Here is a 24,182-nt window from a genome sequence, read left to right as displayed (position 1 = left end):
ATTTTGCCAGTCATTGCACAATGGCTTTTCATAAGCGTATAATGAAACTCAATGTTAATTTCCTCAGGACTGACATAGAAGATTTCCCTGTTGTGGGAGTGCAACATTACTCTCTAACAGGAAAGGAGAAAGGATGCTCTTTTGGAGAAAGCATAGTACAAATACTGAGAATACGTGGGCTTTTTAACAGCTTTGCCATAGCTGTCCTGTTTCAGATCACGAACAGATCGTTTAGATCTGCCTGCACAAGAACGTTTGACTCCCAGAGCATTTTGCAATTACTATTGCAATGCCTTTTGCTACTCTGCATGTTAGTTTCCCCATCAACAAAACCAAACTTAACCTCTCATGTTTCTTTCAGTCAGGATAATAGTTGTCACTGGTTTAGGAAACCCATCCTGAGAAACTTTCAGCCTGACTGAAGACACTTCTAGGACTTCTGAAAGGGATTTTCAGACACCTTGGGCAGTGTACATGAGAGCTGACCTGTACAGAAGAATCACAGTTGTACTGTTCATAAACAATGAAGGTTTTTGAGAGCTTTTAACTAAGAGCTCAGACCTGAACCAAAGCATCAGCTAACAGGATGCATCTACAGGGTACACATGTAGATGTGCATGCATATAGTAATTCGTATGAGTTCTTCATTACCAACATACTTATTTTTCTCCAAGAAACTCACATGATGCATACTTAAACAGGTATACTTCACTGTAGCATGGATGGAAAACAATGAGAAAGGAGATCACTACAACTTGCCTGTCTACAGCAGCATGCTTGAGAGCATCTTACCTTGACATGGTGTATCAGGTGCTCAACTTCATTCACTTTATACGTCTCTATTCCTAACTCTTTAGATAACCGCAGGAGACGATTTTGTGTTGGCCCCACGTAAGCTCCTCCAAGGTCCACATATTTAACTTGCTTATTCTAGTTTATCACACACAACACACAAAAGGGGAAAAAAAGATTAAAAAAAAAAAATATAAGCCCTCTGTAAAGAGCACACAAGTTAAAAGAGCAATCCAGAAGAATTCTTTACGTGAAACACTCCCAGAGCATTTTGGCCAAGACTCCTCTCCCCATGGAGAACTTCAGTTCTTTGGTAACTTTCTGGTGTGGTGATTACCGAGAATCTCAGATAAGGATTTTGTAACGGGCTTAGCTAGCCTGTTGTTACATTACAGCCTTAATAAACATGAGAGGAAAGAGCCTGACAGGCAGAGAGAGAAGGACAGAGTCAGAGACATCTGTGCGGTTCTTGCTCAGTCAGGCGTCTCGCCAATGACTAGTTCAAAACAGACTGTACTAGGAAGTAGCACAGGGAAGATTTTCTAATGAGCAGAGTGGGAGGGAGTCTCCCAGGTCAAGGTAGGGCAGAAGGTAAAGAAGTGAAGGGACACATGCTGGTTCTAGTTCCCAGGCACCCCTGCCATTCCTCTAGCCTACATCACTCCTCATGGGGCTTGTTACGGTTCAGCTCAAGGCTCGTCATGGCATGGTGGGCCTTACGGGTGTTTTGTCATAGAGATTTCTCCAGTGTCTCTCCCTGGGACATTATTATGAAACTTAGCTAATCATGTTCTCCTTCCCAGAGGAAAAGACTGATGACTCCAGAGCCTGCAGATCACACAGAAATATTCTGTCCCCACTATCATGCCGCTCTTTCCCTACTCTTGCTGGTACAATATCAGGAAATTTCCCACCTGCTAGTGCTCTATAAGTTTTCCCTCAAGTAGGTCCTCTAGCAGGAAAGATAAATAAATACATTTATGTACAGTACACTATTCATATAGTATATGTATACTATACATATATATACACACATATACACCATACATGTGTATAATTATACATATGTATAGTATATACTATATGTATGTATATGTAGTATAAATGGGTTTGGAGATAATTACCCTTACGGTGAAAGTTCTTCCACCAACTCTGTCATTGGCTTCCAGCAACACCACATTCAAGCCTGACTCAGTCAGCAGTTTGGCGGCTGAGAGACCTAAAAGATAAAGAGAAAAACAATTAAAGAATACTCTGTATATGCACCCCATGGCTTTTGTGACTTGACATGTGAACACTCACATAGCTATCCATCCAAATCCTGAATTTTTCATTCAAACACTTTGCCAGGGGGGTGAGGTGGAATTAAAAAAAACAATAATCATGAAATGGAACTGAAGCCCCATATTAAAACAGTTTGTGGTCAAATTTTACATGTGCTGAGCACCTTCTGCACCACTTGCTCAGCTCTTCCGATGCATAAACCAGCACTTGTTATTATAGTCATGCAGCCAGGTAGAGAACTTGGGGAGGACAGCTTTCTGTTTTCTAACATCAGCACATCATCTTTTATAACCCCAACAAAAAAAGGAAGACGTGGAGTTTTATTAGGACTGTCCTAAATTTCAAAAGTTTTCCTGAAGCTTGTGTCTGCTTTCCAGCTCTGAATATTTTAAAGCGCATTAGCAAAGTTCCCACACAGTCAGGCCACACGTTTCTTCTCCTGAAGAACACATGGTCTGACTCAGAAGAGACAGAATGTGCACTTGTGTGTGGCAACAAGAAGAAAAAATATGGGTAAGTGTACCCCCCAAAATTGTTTCATTCCTCATCCATGTTTTTCATACACTTTTATTTCCATCTTGCAATTCTTGAAGCTGAGACATCAAGAGAGGGAACAATGGGAATAGAGGAGGGGACATCTCATTTTAGTTCTGATGCCATAAATTCTCATAATTGCAGAGGAAAATATTAGTGTCAGGCCCTGCAGCAAGTGTGTCAAGCCACTACGGGAATGAAGGGAACTAGTAAGGCTGCACAACATGGAGGGAATACAGCCTGCAACCTCTTAACTTCTTAAGATCATCTCTGCCTTTTACTTCAGCACATAAACTGAGATTTGTATAAACTGAGCTTCTTTCTTTGGCCACGTGAGTGAATTTCTAGTGGGAAGACAAAGAGTTATATTCTAGAGGGTTGCGTCATCCTCTTGAACCGATAGGATGTGTTGAATAAAGTTCAGCACAGACCAGGCTAGAAGCCACACTCATACATCATAATTCAGCTATCCTTTCTGGCTCTCTGCCTTGTCACCATCAGAAGGCAATCAGTTTCCTCTCTGTGTCCTAGTACATGTAGTTTTTGAGAAGGAGTCATCAAAACAGATTGCTCCAAGCATAAGGCAGCCATGGAAAAAGCAGCAAAAGTGCTGGCAGGAAAAACAGATGGCCAAAGCTAGCATGGCAGGACTGAATGAAATGATAATGAAGAAAATATAGCAGCCCTGAACTGAGAAAGAATATTAATGAGAGGTACTAAAGGTGCTACAGAACATCCTGGTCATCAACTAGTGGCTTGAGAGTAGGAGAACCAGGTCCTGTTCCCAGCACTGCAGTGAACCTGCTGCACTGTGCTAGTTAAATCACTTAAGCTCTTTGTTTCCCCATCTGTACAAAGAGAGACAATGGTGTAGGCCTATCTATCTAAAGGATTTGACATTTTCTGGAGAAAAGCAGCAGATGTTTCCATTAAAAGATCATACTGTTCTGCTTTTATTTCTAGCTTCATGGGCTTAGTTATCTTGGGTTTTCACCTAAGTGTTAGTGAGAAAACCAGTAATGACACTGATAAAGGTCTTTCCATACTTTCTTAATGAGGAAATTATATTGCAAAAACATCTGGCTGGATCAGTGGCCTTGACTACACTCACAAATACTTGAGGATACCAAGGAAGAACAAAATACAGAAAACAGTCATGGTACGCAAACAGACCACCCAACTTGCAAAAAGAGATTGGCTCCTGAAGGCAAAATAGACAATAAAACTCCTAAATCATAGAATCATAGAATGCTTTGGATTGGAAGGGACCTTTACAGGTCACCTAGTCCAACCCCCCTGCAAGAGCAGGGACATCTTGAACTAGATCAGGTTGCTCAGAGCCCCGTCCAACCTGACCTTGAATGTTTCCAGGGATGGGGCCTCCACCACCTCTCTGGGCAACCTGTTCCAGTGCCTCACCACCCTCATTGTAAAAAACGTCTTTCTTAAATCCAGTCTAAATCTCCCCTCCCTTAGTTTAAAACCATTGTTCCTTGTCCTGTCACAACAGGCCTTGCTAAATAAATGTAGCTTACCAGTTAAAGAAAAAAAAAAAGTTGCTCTTCAAGAAAGACAAATATTTCATCAGTTGGGAGAGGATCAATAGTAGTTATTAATAATTTACAGAATGAATGCATAATCTAAAGGCTGCTGTCACTGCAGGTTTCTGTTGGCTTATGATGCTAACGGGTATTGACTAATCAATTAATAATATTCAGTTACCAACACTGATTAAGGAATATGAGATTTGACTTTCTTTATTAAAATCTAATGAATAAACACTTCAGTACAGCTGGAAACAAAGGCAGTTTATTCCCAAGAGCTGAAGAGACAGAGAAGCTTGTGAAAGGATAGCTCTTGACTCAACTGAAATGCAGCCGATTCGTGGTGGTCAGATACCACCTCCTTGTTTCCGCACCTTCCATCCACCCTATTGCACCTACCTACTATTTACTCCCTACTATTTATTTTGGGGCAGGTGCCACCTTTTTTTTTCTCCATACATTCACAGATGTACCTGTTGGAGACGGATAACAGTTTACTCTTTCCTGATACAAATACAAAAACCCAAACCGGTGTTGAGGGGAGGATCGGGCTCATTAATATCTCACTGCCCGCTGCCCATCCTCCAGCAGATCAGATCAGATCTCTGTAGGGGCAGGGATGTGTCCTTGGGGCTTGACTCTATAGTGAAAGTTGCAGCCTACAGGGTTCCCAAACTAAGCACCACCTGACCACTTACTCCTTTTCAAGGGCTGGTGGTCCACCCCGTTCTCTCCTACATGACAGCTCTCTCTTCTGGTCCAAAGTTTTGCTGGAGAAATTATGCAGATAACTGCTGACAAAGGCGGGGAACACAGGCTAACTCTAGCTCCTCTCCTTCATCACTAACGGAGATGCCAAACACGTAACTGGGGGAAAAAGGTGGAAGAAGTGAAGGCAGAGGCTGCGGAGGGTCAGATGGCACAGCGAAGGACCGGACTGGGCCTCGTAGCATGCACAGTACAAGATAAGGCAGGACTGCTGTCACAGATACCACATTACAGTACAATAACGACAGGCAGGAATTTTGCTATTTTTGGTATCTCACACATTTGGAATCACGGTACTGCAACATCGCCCCAAATCTGTTCCCTGGAGCTGGACCCAAGATCCCAAATGGGCTCTTGGACTGTTACTATAACAACAGCGAGAGAACTGGGGAGGGAGAGCTCTGAGCCACAGTGATACAAGGACAGATAAGGTGCCAGGAACAGCAACAAAACCATATTAAAATGGAAATGAATACTAGCACATGAATATTGGGGCACGAAGTTGAGATTTGCTTTTCAGAAACTAAGAACTGCTGCAGGAAACTCCTACAAACCACAGCCTCTTTTCCGGGCAAGAGTCAGAGGGGCCTCTCTGTGCTTAATACACCAATTGCCGCAAACAGAGCATGCACAAAGCCTGTGAAGCAAAGCCTGGAAAAATCTGTCACACATGATGCAAGATCTCCTCTTGAGAAGTTTAACCCTTCACAAGTTTCGCACTGTTTCAGCACTGCCTCTGGCTTACCTCTCACTCCTTCACACATCACTAACAAAAGGCAGATCTTTAATACTGTCCCTGTTGCTCACAAGTGAGGCAACCAACCGCATTCAAACAAAGTTCATCCAAATATGTGACCGATGCTGTTGCTACTCCCATTTCTTGCACAATGTTTTGTCACCCAGGGCCAACATACCCTCCTCCCCAGAGGCATTTCAACAGAGTCAGATCTGAATTGCAATATAAGGGCTCAACCACTTTTGCCACCACTTCGCAGAGGACAGTAATTGGGTCCAGTTTCCACTGCAGGTCAGCTTTCTTCAAGGGGCAACAGAGAGCCATATATATATATAGTGGAAAACATATGGTTAAGCAGCCTCACCTGCAGTTCTGCTCAGAGAATCAATAGGCAGATAATTAATGCAGACAACAAAGAAGCCAAGATGATAGGTCTTATTTGAAGCCCCAGACTGAAAATACCATTGTGCTTAGGTGATGTTGAACCAGGCAAGCCTTCATCCATTACCATAGCAACCCGGTACCCAACCGCAGCCACTTGGAGATACTGGCGAGAGATTGCCTCCCCCAGAATTTTATCATGCGAGCTCAAGCCATGAAAATCGCTTCTCCATCGTGCAGCACTCTGCATTCACAAGGATCTTACTCAAATGTAATAACCACAATAATTATTTCATCCTCGGTTCCAACTTAATTCTTTCCTGTTCGAGACCTCTGTACCTGCTAAACATCTTAAATTGCACTATTTGATTAAACAGCTTCATTATAACCTCACTTCCTAGCATTAACCGCTTGCTTATATTAAGAGAACAACTAATTTGGATTTTTTTTTTTTTTTTAAAAGAGGAAAATCTAAAATTTCTGTGCCAGGGCAAAATCCAAACTCGCATTTGGATTGACAAATGTGACAAAAGTCACATTTTTCATCTGACCCCATGTATTATGGGCTACAACGAAGCCCTAGAGTCAAACACATCTGACTATTTCAAAAAACATTTTAAAGTAAATTTAAAAAAAAACTGATTGAAATTTTGTAAGACCAGTCTGATTCTGCCTGGAATCAGCAAATTTACTGAAATACCCTTTTACCTTAGCATTTCCACAAAAATTTCACTAGAAAGGACACGATTGGAAGTTGCATCTCTGATACTTCTCTAAATGATACTTGTGCCTTCTTCCATTTAGTTATTTTTTTCATAGGATACCTCTGTCATACACTGGACGGCTAGACAATCAATACACAACAGCAAGCCCATCAGCAAGATTTTATTTCTCCCTCGGGCTACGCCCAGTCCCCTTGCAGTGTACAAGGGAAAGGGTGGGTAACTTGGAGGGGGACAGATTATAAAGCTGTAAATAAAGTTTATTTCTGAAGGCATTCCCACAGTTCCTGATGTACCTTCTCTGTATTATTCACTACTTTATCATGTTCCCCCATGTTTATTATCTCCGTTCTAAGAACAAAAAAATCTCTTTTCTCTCATATATGAAATTATAAAAATCATCTATGAATTCTAAATTTAAATTCATGTAGGAGGCAAAGAAAGAGCCTCTAAGCCACTGGCATCCATCTAACAGCTTCTAGGATGGCTGTCAAAAAATTGGTTACTTTATAACCTTAAAAATTTCTCTCTCCAACTAAAACTGTAAGTTGAGCAGAAAGAAAGGCTGCCACCATATCGTACTGTACTTACTCGCAGGTTTTACTGCAGAACTTACATGTCTCACACCTAGATTTCCACAGATTAATGACATTTACTGATATTTCTCTCTCCTCCTCTTTATTTATTTATCTTAACACCAAAGATAAGTTCACAAAGTACTGCCCAGGGCAGTTTTAACATTTGTAACAGATGCCAGACACCTGAGACTTGTATACAAACACTGAACCTGTAGGTTAGAAACATCCAGCACTTTTAAAAGAGGCAAGGAACCGATTTTTACCTTTGTTGTGCCTCCACAACTCAGATACACACGTGTGAACAAGCTCTACACTGCCTTGGTTAATTGCTGACAGCGTCCCCCTTGCCAACATGTGTTTGAGCAGGGGCTAACACCTGGTTTTCCCAGTGTATTTGCAGATGCAGGAGCTGCATGCCAAGTCGTCCTCCAGGCAGCCAGCTGAGAGCTCAAGCGCATCTGCGCGAGCGGTGGCTGCCACAACGTACCTTGTAAATAAAGCCAAAACTGACGAATTTCTTGAGGACTTTTTCCTTGCTCTCAACCCGTTCAGCCACATCTAAGTCACTGTCTGCAGAGACGTCAGGTACCAGATGCTGCTTTGCCCACAGCCAGCAGGCAGAGCAGCCCGCAGCACCGGAGTCTGAGCCTGAGCACCCTTGATGAGGTCCAGGGCGGTAAACAAACATAGCACAAGGCTTGACATGAGGATCTGTCACAAAACGCACCTCAGAAATGGCATAATGACTCAGCTTGCTGAACAAGCACAGTCCTCTGCCCTGGGGTGAAGTGAGCAATTGCGGGAGGTAAAAAATGTTCCACAAGACTGACAGCAAGAAAAGGAAACGTACCATAATTTATTATATATAAACAAACAAGAGTTGAGTTCAGGGCCACTAAGGTAAATGAACTCAAGTATTTCTTACCATAAGTATTCAAAAATGTTGGTCAGACCACCTTTGTCCATGGGCATTTAACACCTTGAAGCTCTTATTTTAGAAGTCTCAAGATCTGTATTCGTCTCCTTGATTTTGAGTCTAAGTCTCATTTTGACCAGAGGGACCAGGAATTTAATTTCTTTCCTTAATGAAGTGATGAGTTTCACAAAAATCATGAAAGCAAAATAAAAACCAAAACAACAACAACAAAAAAAAGGCAAAACCAACACTGGCGCAGGGTCTGCATCAGTTAAGGTGATACAGGCATTTTTTTGTAACTTTCCTCACGTTATGGAAAGGTCAAGGGATTTTGCTCTTGTGAAGAACACTATTCCTGAAGTAGCTCAAATGTTAAGAAAAAACGGCAAATGTGTCAAAAACCACACAAAGTTATAGCAGCCAGCGTTGCTGTGGGATCACATTGGGAAATCAACTTCCCTCACTATTAGTTGTCTGCATACAGTAACCTTTACCTACCATGTCTGACTCCCCGTTTCTCAGAAATACATACAAAATGCACACAGTAAATAAATGAGTTTGACCAAAACTGCTGCACTGTACCCAGTGAAACAAAATCCACCTGTCTTAACACCACAGAACTTTTGAGGAAAACCCCTTTGTTAGTGGTAAACACAATTGCAGCGATTGACGTAGGGTAATAGGAAGAAATAAAGAGGAATATGCCCCAAGCAGTTAAGGTAAATTTTGGGGGACGCAGAAAAACACTCCTTCAACCCATAATAGCCTCTGGGTAAGCTCCTAGCATCTGAAAATTAGACCACTTAATGGAAGAATCTTGTTTGCTGTTGCTTAGACCTAACTACTCTAAAGTTCAAGTAAAAAGCCTCCTTGTTTATACTGAGGGTTCTCTGACCTCCTTTTAAGGGACATCTCAAAAACATCCTGTAAGTTCAGTGCCATTAGCGCAGTACAGTTTGCATACCGCTGCGATACTGAAGGGACGGAGGGCAGAACCAGAAAAGGCATGTTCTTATCTGCAGCTAAGCAGCCATTTTGCACCAGTGGGTTTTCTCCTTCAAATCTTCCACGGTTTCTTTATTGCATTACTGTGTTAGAAACTGCAATTTAATGGCATTGTTTTCATTTGTGTTGACTGCTCCAATGAACACAATCCGATTACTGCTCTGCCACTGAGACATTGAACCTGGCGCTGGTCACCTTTACCTCTGTCACTCATCATTAGCCAGATAAAATGTTTTAATTGAAATAATGGCTTGAGACAATAATGCCTGTAAGACATTATAGATAAGGACTGTAAGCAAAATAAAACCAAAACAACAACAAAAAAGCAAACCCAACATTGGCCTGGGGTCTGGATGAGTTAAGGTGATTCAGGCATATTTTTTGTAACTTTCCTCACATTACGGAAAGGTCAAGGGATTTTGCTCTTGTGAATAATACCATCCCTTTATAAATTCAAGGGACATGCTCAGAATTGTAACAGGAGCACTACAACAGAGATAGCTAAGAGCACACTGCCTGAAACTCTGTTCATATCAGGCTGGCACAGTCCTATCAAAAATGGTGAGCATGAACTATAGGCAGTTTGCCTGCTTCATTGCTTTCTTAGTCCTCTGCAAGACAAGGCACACAGCATCCAGATTGCTCCAAGAGTTGTCTAGGTGACAATACTTCTGAAAAGCAAAGGGCTACAAGGATAGCAAGGCACTGCAACCCGACAATACGTTTTATTAACTTAGCCCCTCACCTACATCCATCTGCTTTCAGGGTGAAGGTAACCTTTTAACTTCTCTAATTTGGGCCACCTTTACAAAAGTACTTTAGGTATGTGACTCAATCTCATGAAAGAAAGATACAAAACTTAATAGTTCAGAACCTAAAAACATGGTAGAGCTGGGTCTCTGTAAATTTCACTCTTGCTTATTCTCAATGCCTCACCTCCACATGCTGAACAGTACAGTGAAAGGTATCAAAGCGATTCTTTTTTGATGCAAGTATTTTGACCGTGGGGGGAAGATACTCTCTCTTCCTAAGCTGTATCACTGTGCAGCAATGAATGCCATTAAAATGAGTATCACTCATCTACAACATTAGAGAACTTAAAAAAACAATAAAATAATACAATTACAGTTTAAAAAACCCCAAGGAGCAAAAAAGACATTATCAATCTGCCTGTCTTCTTAAAATGCAGATTTACTTAAAATATTTGTACAAAGGACATAACATTTCTGCCTAGGACACGGCACTCTATGAGCAAATATAATTTATTTCTGTTTGCATTTCATTGTCTAGCCGAGGCAATGAGTTTTTCTGTCTGGGCGCTGGTTCTCTAACCTTGTCACTGAGGTCAGCATGAGCATCCCCATGAGTTGATGTGACTTTACATGAGCATAAACTCTAGTCCCAACTTTCTGTGATCTCTTCTCTCTGGCAGTGCTCCTAGATGATTCATCCACAGTGCAGGGAGCAGTATTTATTAAGCAGAGTTCTTAAAACCAACATTAAAAACATTCAGTCTACATTTGTCCCAGGCATCGCACCTGGTTAAGTGATATAGAGCCTGGCCAGTTATGAGTGAGATGAGCAAAGCGGTGGTGCCTTAAGCTCAAGCCCTGCCAAGCATGGCACGACGACAGCTTGTTGCATTTGGGTGGAAACCCAATGCCTTCAGTGCGGTGGTGCCCAGGCTCAGGCGCTGAAGCTACAGCTGTCTGCCCTTGCACAGGGCTTCCCTTTAGTGTCCGCTGTATTTTTACATAGGAATTTTCCAATGAAACTTCAGATTGACGGAACTGGGCACTCCATCATTGCAAAGGACGAGTATTTCTAGTACCAATCATTTACTCAGTATTCTGTTCATTTTATGGACTTGTCATATCTTAATACATGGAGCAGTACATCCATTCAATGCTCACCTCACACTCTGAAAGGAAGAGTTAGAAGTTAGAAGTCTGTTTCTAAGCTCCAGTCAAGTAAAAAAACCCAAACACATTCTGCATGTCCCTTTGTTATGGCCCCAGGATATACTGATGAGTTAAAGTTAATTGCATTATTATTATCTGTACTGCAGTATTATCTCACACTTTCAATCCCGGGGCCTCCTTTGGCTTAGGTCATCCCTTTCTGCTAGTTTACCAACCTAGGCTGCCTCAAAACACAACAGACAGAGGGAAAAAACAAAGGAGATAAAGATAACTGAAATACAAGGTAGCACTACAACAAACATACCATAGCATTGGAAGCTATGCACAAATGCACAAAGCTTAGCACAATGAACTGGCTGAGGCACTATACAGGTAGTTTGCTAAAAGCATCCTTTTAGGCATTACTGTTATGAAGAGATATAAAAGCAAATAAAATGCCAGCCAGATTTACTCTGAAGAAGAGTTTTGCCTTCCATACACAGCAGTGTGGGGGAAAAAAAAAAAAAAAGACTAAGCTACTTCTGGAAAATTTTGCGAAATTATGCAGTAGTTGCCTCAGAAGATAAATGCTTATCTGTTTTGCTAAGTCTTGCATGTTCTCAAGCAAAAATTCTTTTTTTTTAGTCCCCTGAGAAACATAAATGCTCAAAATACATGATGAAATAGAAGACGTGAACTTAAAAAATAAACAGACTATCATTCTCATATCTTGACATTGAAGAGTAAGTAACATGCAATTACCCTGATCTCTCAGTATCTGGTGACTCACAGGCATCCATCTAGAGAAGGTCACTTATGGCAGCTAGCAAAGCCCCCAGCAGAGCCACCATGCCCTCATTCCATGGCTATCCATTTTGTTTCATGTTTTCCTTGATCTTCAGCTAACTATTTTTACCCAGTTGCACCTAATAATCATGGATTTATATCGAGCATATCTCAGTGTCACTTCCAAATATCCACCAAGCCGTGCCCCAGTGACTCTCTGGAAATTCCTGTCATCATCATAGCACACGTATGCAAGTAGGTAAGTGTACACACACATGCACATGCAGGCTAGATACTACTAGCTTATAAAGCTTACAAGGATTTGTGAACATTTGTGAACAACTGAAAAATGAAGATGAACCCCACCACTTCCCAGCATCCTATATAAATCACCTTACATGCCCGCCAGCTCTTTGCCAATATCCCCAAAAGAGACTTCATTTCTTGATGGCCAGCTCAGGATGAACCATTCCCTAGCTGAGATACCAAAGGCTGAGAACATAGATGTCATCCGGAGAAGCCCAAAAGGGAACCACTGAATAAGAAGATTTTCAAGTGACTGTCTTCCCTCCATCTCTAAGTGCAGGCAGGAGAAAGTTTGAGCCAAACACTTCATAAAAACATCTGTGTTACGAAAGAAAAAATGCTACCATTAGATTTGTACCATTCTGATATAATGTGTGGGGAAAAAAAAGGTGAAGGAAGTATAGAGGAAAAGAGAAGTATCTAAGGTGTAAAATAAAAGAATTTACAATCTTTCCTTTCCTCATTTGTGCTCACTATTCAGCATAACTCACTGATCCAGCCTCTGGCCAAGCTAGCCTCATAAAAAATTAACTCATATTGGAACAAAAGAGGTGTCTTGCTCCAATATCTAATGCATTCAAACACAGATCTATCACTCGAGCAAACAGGACGCAAGTTTATATGCAAGCTATCCAGGTAATCATGATGCACAGTATGAACTGGCTGTTTGATCAGCTGTTCCCATGTGCAGTCAACCGAATAGACTGCATTCAATGTTTTATATATGAATTATACCATCAAGATAAAGACCAGCTGGCTGGGAGGCAGGAGGCTACAAAGGCATCTTTCCTCCCCACCCCTCTCACTCCCAGCTGAGCTATATGGTGGAAACTGAAAAACGTGAAGAAGTTGAATAGTACAAAGTAATATTTGTAAGATGAACAGGTTACAAATTAATTCAAACTTCATGGAACACTTTAACCACCTGAAACATGAAGTGCCAAACAGTGGTCACCACCATAACCTTGTAAGTGCAAGATGCCAGAGGCTCTAATGAACCACAGCCAGACTCTTCAGTGTTACACCAGTGTTAAAAATTAGCGCATCTATGATGTATTTTGCCATATACACCAATTACCAGAAGTAGCTCACAAGGTCTCAAACTTCCTAGACTGGACTACCCTTTCTTCCAGGGATAGTCTGCACTTCGTGTTTCCCCCATCCTGTCCCCTGCCCTCCCTTCTTCTACACAAACACACACAGACCCCCTACAAAAATCCTGATGCCCATCATTTCCTTAAGCAGTCCCCTGCTCTCCATCCATAGCTGCTAATGCTCCTGATGCCGTCAAGAGTCCTTCCCTCCTAACACTAAGTCCATGCAGCTGAGTCCTGTGGGGCTGCGGGTGGGGTGGGGACAGCAGCCCCACATATTTCCTAGGTATGTGGGAACATCTTTCTGGCAGTGGGGGCAGCATGAAGAAGGACAGGGGAGAGAAGAGATGGAGGAGAAGAAAAAGATGGGTTGAATTCCCATGGGCAGAATTCCCTGAAAATACGCTCTTTCTCCTTGGAAGCCTGCTCTTCCCATAAATAATATTATCACTGTTTCTTGACTAAGTTAATGCAACTCTGTGGCTTGACAGGCATTTTCCAGCATCTCCTTTTTTGCTCACTTATCCAGAACTCAGGATCTCCACAACTGAGGTACTGATGCCCATTCCTCTTTCTGTTCCCTTACAGCACTCCAGCCCCAAATACTGGTCATAATAACGGTTTGTGGAGCAAATACAGTTTTTAAGGGACTTCACACTGACATTACTTTTAAGCAAGCTGTTTGAACAGCAAACTGACAGGACAGAAAAGGTTGCACAAAATACAAATGCATGGATGGGTTATTTAAAAGAATACTAGACATGCATGGTTTAAATACCAACGTACTGCAGTGCACTCTCATTGATCACTGAAATCAGCAAAAAATATCTTTAACATTTCAAAATTATAAACCTTAGACACAAATCAGTCCATAAGGAAATAAAGGTAGTCAAGTAGATGAACGATCGTATTTTGACAAACCATCTGACAAGGCAGAAAAAACCTTAATATCTGACATAAGTTTACAAGGATGAAATAGCTTATCAGTCCAGAAAGAAAATCATGTTAAGTTCAAAAATGGCCATAAAAAAATTAAGCAATTGAAACTGTAATGAGATGAATGCAATTTCCTCAAGAAATTGAAGCCCAGCTGAATGACGACTGATTTCAAAACATAACTGAGAGCTCTGTAAGTGAATCAAGACACATTCTCTGCAAAGGAAAAGCAAAGGAAGGTCTTCAATCCACCACAGCATTGCTCAGCAAACTTTTATAACCATGGTAAACTTTACCATTGTATCAGTGCATTCTGTGAAGTAGCTGCTACAGAACTGAGACAAAACACAAAGGCAAGATACTCCCATTCTGGGAAGGGGCAGTGAGACAATATGGCTTTTTATCTTTAAGTAACAGAACCTACTTAACTACAGCTGTCAGTTGTGCTATAGAGAAGGAAACTGTGCCAGTGGGAAGCATGCCAAAATCACTCAGCTTGTTTACATACAGAATAGTAACTTCTGAAGAAGAAAAGCCTTCTCAATTGACTAAATTATGCAGAAGACCTAATTAATTGTCATTAGCTGCTGTGTATGATATGTAAATATAGACCACATTCTCTGCTGGTTTATGATACTACAAGCAGCGCTGGAAGTTTACCTCTGGGACTATCAGGGCTGTGTAAGCCTGCATTGCTCAGGCTGCCTACTTAGTCTGTACAAACTCGCCTACTTAGCTTTTGCCACAGTTCTCCACCTTTTGATAAGACCACCTCCACTCGCTCACTAGCTGTCCTTCAGTCCTTGCATACTCCTGAGATCACGTTAGACAGCCTGAACACACCCAGGATGGATCCAGAGCAGTGGGCTGCTCCTCACAGCCTCTGAGACTGTGGGCAACAGCGTTTGACCCGGACTCGTATCACTGTGGTGATGAACATCTTGCTAGTTGCTGGAGACTGACACTACGGTCACTTGCTACAGGGGGGGAAGCATGCTGAATCGTGTGTCTTTAAAATTACTCCTGTCCTTGATGGTGCCAAGGAGTAAAATGAGAAAATCAAAATTCAGAACTACACAGAATGTGACCTTTTGGCAATCTCTTGATGCTACAAGAAAATTAAAGAAAGAAAAAAAGTAGGCAAGGAGAAGACATAGAGGATGGAGTCAGAGGATGCAGGTGCACATCTATGGTCAAGATGACCAAGTAAATTATTTTTAACTGCGTCTTCATGAAAGAAGAGCACAAAATTGAAATGCTTACTCTTTCCATGTTACTACCTTTGATCTGCAAAACTAAAAGTATCCCAAGACAGCAAGTTTGCAGTGTCTACATTAGCAAATAGTGCAGAACAGCATAAGATCTGTAGAGTAAAACAATTGTATCCTGAATACCCAAGATCCATACTACATGCATGAAAGGGGCTTTATTTCAGACTGTCTTGTATGGTCTCACAGGCTGAACATCCCATTTGAGGTTGGAGCTCAAAAGGTGAGCTCCTAAAGCATGTCTTCCATTTGGTCTTGTGCAAAAAGGAATCCGATGCATATGCTCTGAGCCTGCTCTGTGGTCCACACTACAGTGCAGTAAGTAGAGTCAATCAGGAGATTTGCTCAAGGTACATGCTTGATCCGAACAAATACACTAACGCAGATGGATACCTACTACCACTTGTAGTGTGATTAGGTTCTAGTTGAGTGCTGGACTAGACTCTGACAAATCTAACGAACTAAAAGCACCACTGCAGTTGGTTGGCCAAGTAAACAGTGGACTGAGCTTTCTTACAGAGAACTTTAAGCTTCTCCTGTGTCTAATCTTGTTTGTCAAAAAATATGCAATTCAGCAGTATAGATAAGAAAATCCTGTGGACTTTGCAGTTTGTAACCCTAACATCAACTGCTACATATAAACTTAGGTTCTCCAGCAGTTATTTCCATAATAGCTACCCAGGAATCCCTTCCACAAAGTTTTGCTAACTTACATCCTAACTTACCTTTTTTGCCCCCTCCAGGGTAGCTATCACATTTTGCTGAACAGACAGAATGAACTTTCCCTAATACCACCCTTTCATAATGGTTAAATAAGCTAATGGAAAAGCTTTACTTAATGATGCATTGCTTTCAGCCTTGGGAGATGAGGTGGCTCCTGCAGGTAGAATGGAAAGCTTCTTATCAAATCAACTTTCAGACCAATTAGGACGTACCAGTCCGTGACTTACAATACTGTCCCTGCTGCCTAGGCTACCAAACTATCTCACGACATAATGCAGCTGCGTTCTGTCCTGTTTACTGTGTACTGCCAAGGTTGTCGTGAAAAATCTAGAAGCAGAATGGCAGGCTCCACCTAATTGCCTCATATTCCTTTGCAGTAGCGATGAGAGTAGTCGAATACAAAAGGAAGAACCCCTTGATGGCAGATACAGAGACGGACAATTGAAAATGTGAACGAAGAGCTTCATCATGTCAACTGACAGGGAAATGTCCTGGATTCCCTTTGCCTGAGAGCATCCCAGAGAGAGTGGTATCCCTTGGAGAGGGTCACAATCCTCCCACAGATAGGTCCACTTCATTTCATCATGCATAGCTACTTCATCCATGCCCACATTTTGGTTTGGTTTGGGGCTTTTTTCCTCTCCAAATGGGCATCTAGTATAGGACTGCTAGATTGGTAATATTCTCCAGAAAATAGTGTCCCATTTGGCAAACTATCAGCGGAGGAGTGTTATGACACTGTAAATTACTACCAGGGAGCAAAAAGAAAACATTGATAAGTACGTAGTGGAGGTTATGCATCTCTTGTATACTTCTCTTATAACATGTCCCAGATTTGTTTTGAAAGACAATTTTGCCCTCTGCTTCTGTCTAATTTAAAACAGATTGAACATCTTCAGATAATAGCCCCCAAAACACCTAACCTGGTTTTGGGTTTTTTTAAAGTAATTTGAAACTGGCTCACAGATGCAGTGAGAGTTACTGCAATTATACAGCGTATTAGGTCTTCATACAAATACAAAGCAAGACTTAAGAAGAAGAGTATAGAGCACAGTGGTATCTCAGTAACACAAGAATAGGTATGTAAATATTTTAAACCCCTAACATTTCAATAGAAATATTTTATCTTACAGTAGGTTTTTGTTCTAAACTTATAGGAACATGACAAGTTGCTTGTGAACAGGAAAACACTAGGCATACTTCAAAGAACATGCGCCATAATTAAAAAAAGGCTTCACCTTTCAGGGAAAAAAATAAATAAATCAATTAAACTCACTTTAATTGTAAAATCTGTGCATCAGTAATTTAAAAGAAGCATTTTCTTAAATAGGACTGGCATAATAATAGGTTAAAATCTGATAACTTCTTTTAAAACAAAAAAAGAAAGAGGTCCCCATGGCAAAAAGCAGGGACAGGAAGGCAGTTTTAAAAACATGTGGAGGAAGTGTTTAAATGAAACCTCTGAACAGATTCCAAGTTTTGATTTTAAGAAAATTCCTGTCATCGGTGTCTCAATTAATTAAGAAGATAAGCAGGTTTGATGACACAACCTCATATTTCTCTCATAGTTGTTTCCATCCTCGTGCTAAAGGAGTCCTTCTAGGAAAAAAGACATAGCTCTGAGCAAACAGAAGAACCTGTCACAACACAAGTTCCAGCTATATGAGGACCTTTTATGTTTCTGACCTAAATATTCTTTAATACCAGGCATACTACATATAGTGTGTGGCGAAGCATTTAAGCTGGAAAATTTTCTTCAAAAATACTCCTTTTTAATCCTCACCATTCCCTAAAATTCCAAAGACTTCAGCAGAAGTTTTACTCGTAAAACAGAATCTACTCTGTAGTACATCCTCCTGTTCCCCAAATGTCTTTCTTGTCGTAATAACTGTATTGAGGTGACCTGAAATCTTCAGAGAAGCCACAGATCTTTTTTTTAGGCTTTTAGAAAGAAATTAATGAAGAAATAATTTTGAATAGATTTTCATTACATAACACTTAGATTAGCCAATTCTTTAGTTTTATTCTTTGCTTTTCAACAAACCTGCAATGAAAGACACTGAAAATGACACAGCAAAGGAAGTGGTATCTTCAGACAAAACATCAGTCCCTTCAGAGGAGAACAGTGACCGTCAGTGTTGTGAAGGCCTCTGCACTGCTATTCCATTATCATGGTTTTTTACTCTTTACATTTTAAACCCTACTAATTAAATCTGGATAAAAAATGGACAGAACTGCTGCCAAAGAGCTTCAGAGCACTGCAAACGGACAGCTTTTATTAACCTAAATAAAGAAATAGAAAAGAGAGAGCTGAATGGCACCTCTGCAACATGTTTGTTTGCATCCTCACACCAGCACAGCAACTCTTTGTTTATTCCGTGATTACCTGCTTTGCTATGGCTGTAGCGGCTAACGCAAGCACACCTACTCTGAAGGCTACCAGAGCTTTCCGCTGTTGTACAGCCGTGCACCAACTGACGCCTTCCCCACCTAAAGGCAGTAACAGTAAAGTCTCGGGCGGCTGCACCTCAGGCGGCTCAAAAACAGTGAGTTTCTGAAGGAATGCACATTCAATCTGGAGCAATAACAAACCTGGTCTCCAAGGAGCAACCCATTTTAAAATTCATATACTCCACTCTCCTCCAGTGGACAGGAGAAGAGATGTCCGCAGCAGCTTAGTTCCATCACCTGGCTGCAAGGTCAATGATTTACAGAGAAGCATGTGGGGCAGAAGACAGAGGTGAATTGGGAGCAGTACATAGTAGCTACAGGAAAGTGACTGAAGAGAGGTGCTTAGTCATTAGCAATTTCCGTACATGTATCTTTTTCCAGCCTCTGTGTGAGGACAGGGAAAAAAGTTGCTACAGCATGAAACCAGAGTGCCTTGGTGAAGATTTGGTGTAAAAGGAAGTAAATAGAAAACAGGTTCCTTACACCCCCCCACCACTTGCTGCTGTCCGCAGGTAGCAAAGAGCGAAGCATGCAATTTAATACGGCATAGCACTGCTGCTCTGTTCCAAGTGCTCTTTCAGAAAAAGATGTGGGCTGTGCAGGCCTGCCATGAAAATATTCCCATGGCAACCATGAAAAACAAGGGTATATTAAAAGCTGTTATACTAACTCTTTCACTCCAACTGATTGAACAGAGGGAACCAGTAGCACTACTCCTGTGCAAAAACACGCCCCAGAAATTGTTTTCATTTAGAAGGCATGAATAGATAGCTACCACTGGTTAATTTTCTGTAATCCACTTTCACTGTGAAACACGGTGTAAGTTAAAAATTAGCCATAACACTGTCTTCAGAATCAACTGTGCTTTATAGAAAAGCAATGGCTAATTTTTGCTAATCGCATAAACATACTTGAAACATTCAGTAATTATTCAGCAATTTGTTATCAGAGAATCATTCCTTAAGAAATAAGGCCAATGATTTAGTTCACTGCATTTTGCATTTCATTCAAATTGTACACTGCGCACCTTAATATAATGGTTATATAATATAATAGAATTCTATATAAATAAATAGTGGAAATTAAAAGCCACGTAAAAAAAGGATGAATAAAATCACATTTTGTACCACATCTCGAGTAATTTGTTTGCAGTTTGCCAAGAGATACTACTTGGATCTGTGGACGTATGCATACTCATTATGCACTGAGAAGATGAACATAGCACAGGAGCTATCACACTGCATACCTCCCAACGCTAACAGGCCAAAAAGCAACTGTTTGATACGTTAAAGGCACAGAAAACAAATCTACTGCCCATACACAATTTATTTGGGCACGTGCACCTCAGAACAAAACGCACAAGAGAGAAAGATTCGCTTTGGGCCGGCACAGGGGTCTTCTAGCCAGGATTAGGTTAAAAACAGCAGACTACTACCCAGTGCAGCAAGGCTTCCAGGCCTGCTGCCCATTTCTGCCAGGCTGCTCACGCTCTCAAATCCATGCCCGTGCTGAATGAGGATCTATAAACTTACTAAACGATCCAGCTCATTTCAGGCATTTTTCCTTTATGCTTCTACCTGCTCGAAACAGAAGGCACCCCAACATTTAAATTAGTCACGTGTGACTGAGGGCCTCTGCGTAACACACCTGGACTCAGTGCAGAGGATGCAGAGCGCATATAGCCTCGCCTGCCCAAAACTTCCAGGGGCTCCGGTAAGAATTACACAGGTTCAGGGGATGCTGGGGCTGGACAGTGGAAGAACCAGAAAAATAAATTAAAAAAAATAAAATAAAAAAAAAGACTAAAATAAAAGACTAAAATAAAAGACTAAAATAAAAGACTAAAATAAAAGACTAAAATAAAAGACTAAAATAAAAAAAAAGACTAAAATAAAAAAAAAAGACTAAAATAAAAAAAAAAGACTAAAATAAAAAAAAAAGACTAAAATAAAAAAGACTAAAATAAAGACTAAAATAAAATAAAGACTAAAATTAAAAAAAAATTACTAAAATAAGATTAAAATAAAAAAAGACTAAAATAAAGACTAAAATTTAAAAAAAGACTAAAATAAAAAAAGACTAAAATAAAAAGACTAAAATAAAAAAAGAAGACTAAAATAAAGACTAAAATTAAAAAAAGACTAAAATAAAAACTAAAATTTAAAAAAAAGACTAAAATAAAAACTAAAATTTAAAAAAAAGACTAAAATAAAAACTAAAATTTTTAAAAAAGACTAAAATAAAAAAAGACTAAAATAAAAAGAAAGATTAAAATAAAAAGGACTAAAATAAAAAAACCTAAAATGCTGTCTGCACCATGTCGCATTCAGCCTGAGCTACGGGGACGGTACTCAGCCACCTTTACGAGGCTGCTCGGGATGCGCTCGCACCTCGGGCTTCCCGGAGGAGACCCGCTCAGGCCGAGGGGGAGCCGAGCACCAGCGCAGCCTCTCCCCGCCGCCGCCGCTGCCGCGACGCTCCGCAACGCCGGTGCCGCCGCCTCTCCCCGGCCAGGCGGGCCGGGGCTGTGCGGGGCGGTGGGCGGCTGCGCCCAAGCCGGCTGCGCCCCGACTGCCGCCTCCCCGCCCGGCGACCGGCCGCCCGGGCTCGGCGCCTCAGGGGCTGGCGGGACCCCCCGCCGCGGGCCGCCGGACCCACCTGAGATGCCGCCCCCGACCACAACCACGTCGTATCTCTCGGCCATGGCGCTGTCCCCGCACCGGCCGCTCGCTCGCTCCCTCCCGCGGCGGCTCCGGCCTGGCTCCGGCGTCCCCCGGGCGGGCCCGGCCTCACCCCGCCCCGCCGACGGGCACCGCCTCCGCCGCCCCGTGCGAGGCCGAGGGCGGGCGCCGCCGCGCCCCCTCAGCCGGCGGGGGATCCGCCCGGGAGGGGCAAGCAGGGCTTCTGCTGGGGGGCTGCTGGCCCTCCAGATGATGGCCGACCCCTCGCATCGGCCCCACGCAGCCACAGCGAGAGCCACGCCGTTAAGAAAAAATAACCTTTTCCCCTCCTACCTCTCGGAGGGTTTGGGGAGGGAGCGTGCCCCTGGTTGAGGAGCCCAGTCCCCGAGGCGTAGCAGCCGCGGGCTCGCCGCCCCCCGCTCTTTGAAGGCCATTGAAGTGTTGGAGTCTGCTTCCACACCCTCTGTGGACGCCCCAGGGCTGCCAGAGGGGACCTGTGGCTGCCAAGGCTGGTGGTATGGACTCTGGAAGACCAGTTAGGGTTTTCCTTGAGAGGGCCTCAAAATGAGCAGCACCTTGTGCCTACCACAGTTTGTGCCATGCAACAGTGTGCGTCACTGCTCCTCCAGATCGGCCTCCACAGTGGGAGTAGTCTGCCGAGACCCCGGGAGACTCGCCCACAGAGAAAAGGACTGGCTCTTCCAGAAATGAGGGTCATCAAATTCACCTGGAGCCTCAAGGCTGGTCCCCTACAGACTCAACAGGGTTTTCCATCACTCAGGTTTCCACTTTACCATGAATAAGGCTCCAGGAGAACTGGGTTTGGGGATGGTCCAAGCGAGCAAACAAGTTTTGTCAGGCATACCTGTATGGATTACATCCAGCAGCCATGTCAGTCATACCTGACCTTCCACACTTAGCGGGCTCGTGGCAGAAGGTACCCAGCTCCAAGACTCCTCTGAGCCAGCGACACTTGTTCAGTTTGTGGAGCCGTACGTTGGAAGAAACAGGACATGACAGTCTGGACAGGATTCCCTCTCCCTGTTCCATAATACCTCAAGCGATAGTTTGTGGTGCACAGAGACAGGGGCACCTGTGACGGGAATCACAGGTACTGAGTACAGCAGGTGCAGCCCTGCCTTTTTAGGGAGAATGGGAGGGAAGAAAATGTAGGGGTCAGGAAGCAGAATAAAGATAGGTCTATATCAGCTGTCTGCAAAGCTAATAATCATTCATGGACTCATCTTCTCTTTCTCTGCTGGGAACAGTTCCTCCTCGGTGCCATTCCCCGAGTCCTGCCCAAGCATTGTGTGGCACTGTGCTAGCTGGCATGGGCCAAACAGCACCAGGAGGTGTGCTAACATTTAGGCAGTAATGATGATCACAGGGCACTGACTGTGCACATATCCTGGACATGCTTAGTTTGCTAGGAGACCTGTATCCTCTGTCTCATGCACTGTGGATGACACTGTTCATGGGCAGTAAGTTTAATGTCCAGTGCCAAGGCTCTAGCATCTTCATGACACCCCAGGACGAACTACCCTTCATCTTACAAGTATACTATCTAACAAGCATTCTCTGTTCCCTTATATGTTTCATAGAATCAGAGAATGGTTTGGGTGGGAAGTGACATTTGAAGATCATCTAGTCCAACTTCCCCTGCCATGCGCAGGGACATCTTTCACTAGATCGGGTTGCTTAAAGCCCTGTCCAACCTGACCTTGAACACTTCCAGGGATGGGGCATCCACAACTTCTCTGGGCAACCTGTTCCAGTGTCTCACCACCCTCATGGTAAAAAATTTCTTCCATAAAAATATTTTTCCATATGCTTCCACCTCACTTTGCTCCCGACCTCTGCTTCATCTCTCATTCCCTAAAGATGTGCTCTCCATACTTCTCCTCCCCTTTTTAAAATCCCTTTTCCAGCCCTCTTCACCTGGATACCTCCTCTCCTTGTATCTTGCCCACTCTTTCTCCAAGCTGTGTGCCAATTGACAGATGAAGTCTAACCTTTAAATGAAAGCCCCCCAAAACCTGAAGAACTAGTGAACTAAACCCCATGATTTCAGCATAAGGGGAAGTTTGGGTTAAAGGAACGATTAAATTAAAAAAAAAAAAACTAAAACCTAGAGAAAGAGCAATATCTAGCTGAAACTAGTTTATCACAGTTCTCAGTCTCTGAAGTATGAAATTTTCATTTGATTTACCTGATATCTTCATTACTTTGTGACTATTAGATTAATAATTGCAGCGGTGATACCCAGAAAACACATGCAGCACTTATCTTTCATGGGAATGCAATTCCTCCATGATCATGAGTGTTTTCTGGTTTGGCTGGGAGAAGGCATGCCAGAGGGGCAAGGGATGTCAGTGCCAGGGACTGAGCCATCATCTGGAGGGCCAGGTCACCTCCTGGAATATACAAGGAAATTCATTATAAGGCAAGGGAGATGTGGTACTGGTTCTTTTAATATTCTCAGCAGAATGCTGCATTTATATTTCTGAAGTTCAGGCTGGTTGCTGGTAAGAGGAGAGATCAGGGTAGATAAGGGGAGAAGAAAAAGGAGTAAAAGAGGACGAGGAGAGGGCAGTGGCCGTAATTTATTTGCCTCTTGTCTGTGCACATTTTTTTTGTTCACTTTTAATTTTCTGAACGTGAGAAATCAACCAATATACTTCAGAACTTGAACTGGATTTCTTTCTGAGGATGCTAGTCCTAAGAAGTAGTTAGCTAGTACATATATTCCTTTTGATGGGGTCAGCAATAAGCTGCA

The 24,182-nt window shown here is 42.4% G+C and overlaps 1 protein-coding gene across 1 annotated transcript in view; it reads right to left on the bottom strand.

The window, feature by feature from the left end:
• Positions 1-21,479, bottom strand: part of LOC142418364 (amine oxidase [flavin-containing] B-like) — a 56,626-nt gene extending 35,147 nt beyond the window's left edge. The window contains exons 1-3 of the mRNA XM_075520111.1: positions 21,384-21,479; positions 1,917-2,011; positions 793-930 (exon numbers count right to left, since the gene is read on the bottom strand). Coding sequence (XP_075376226.1) covers positions 793-930; positions 1,917-2,011; positions 21,384-21,429 — 279 coding nt within the window. The 5' untranslated portion in view covers positions 21,430-21,479. The remainder of the gene's footprint in view (positions 1-792; positions 931-1,916; positions 2,012-21,383) is intronic.
• Between the last annotated feature and the right edge of the window lie 2,703 nt (positions 21,480-24,182).

This window comes from Mycteria americana, chromosome 1 (genome assembly GCF_035582795.1).
Source record: "Mycteria americana isolate JAX WOST 10 ecotype Jacksonville Zoo and Gardens chromosome 1, USCA_MyAme_1.0, whole genome shotgun sequence".
NCBI classification, from domain to species: Eukaryota; Metazoa; Chordata; class Aves; order Ciconiiformes; family Ciconiidae; genus Mycteria; species Mycteria americana.
Note: the sequence above shows the minus strand (reverse complement) of the source record. Positions and strands in the feature narration are given on the sequence as shown.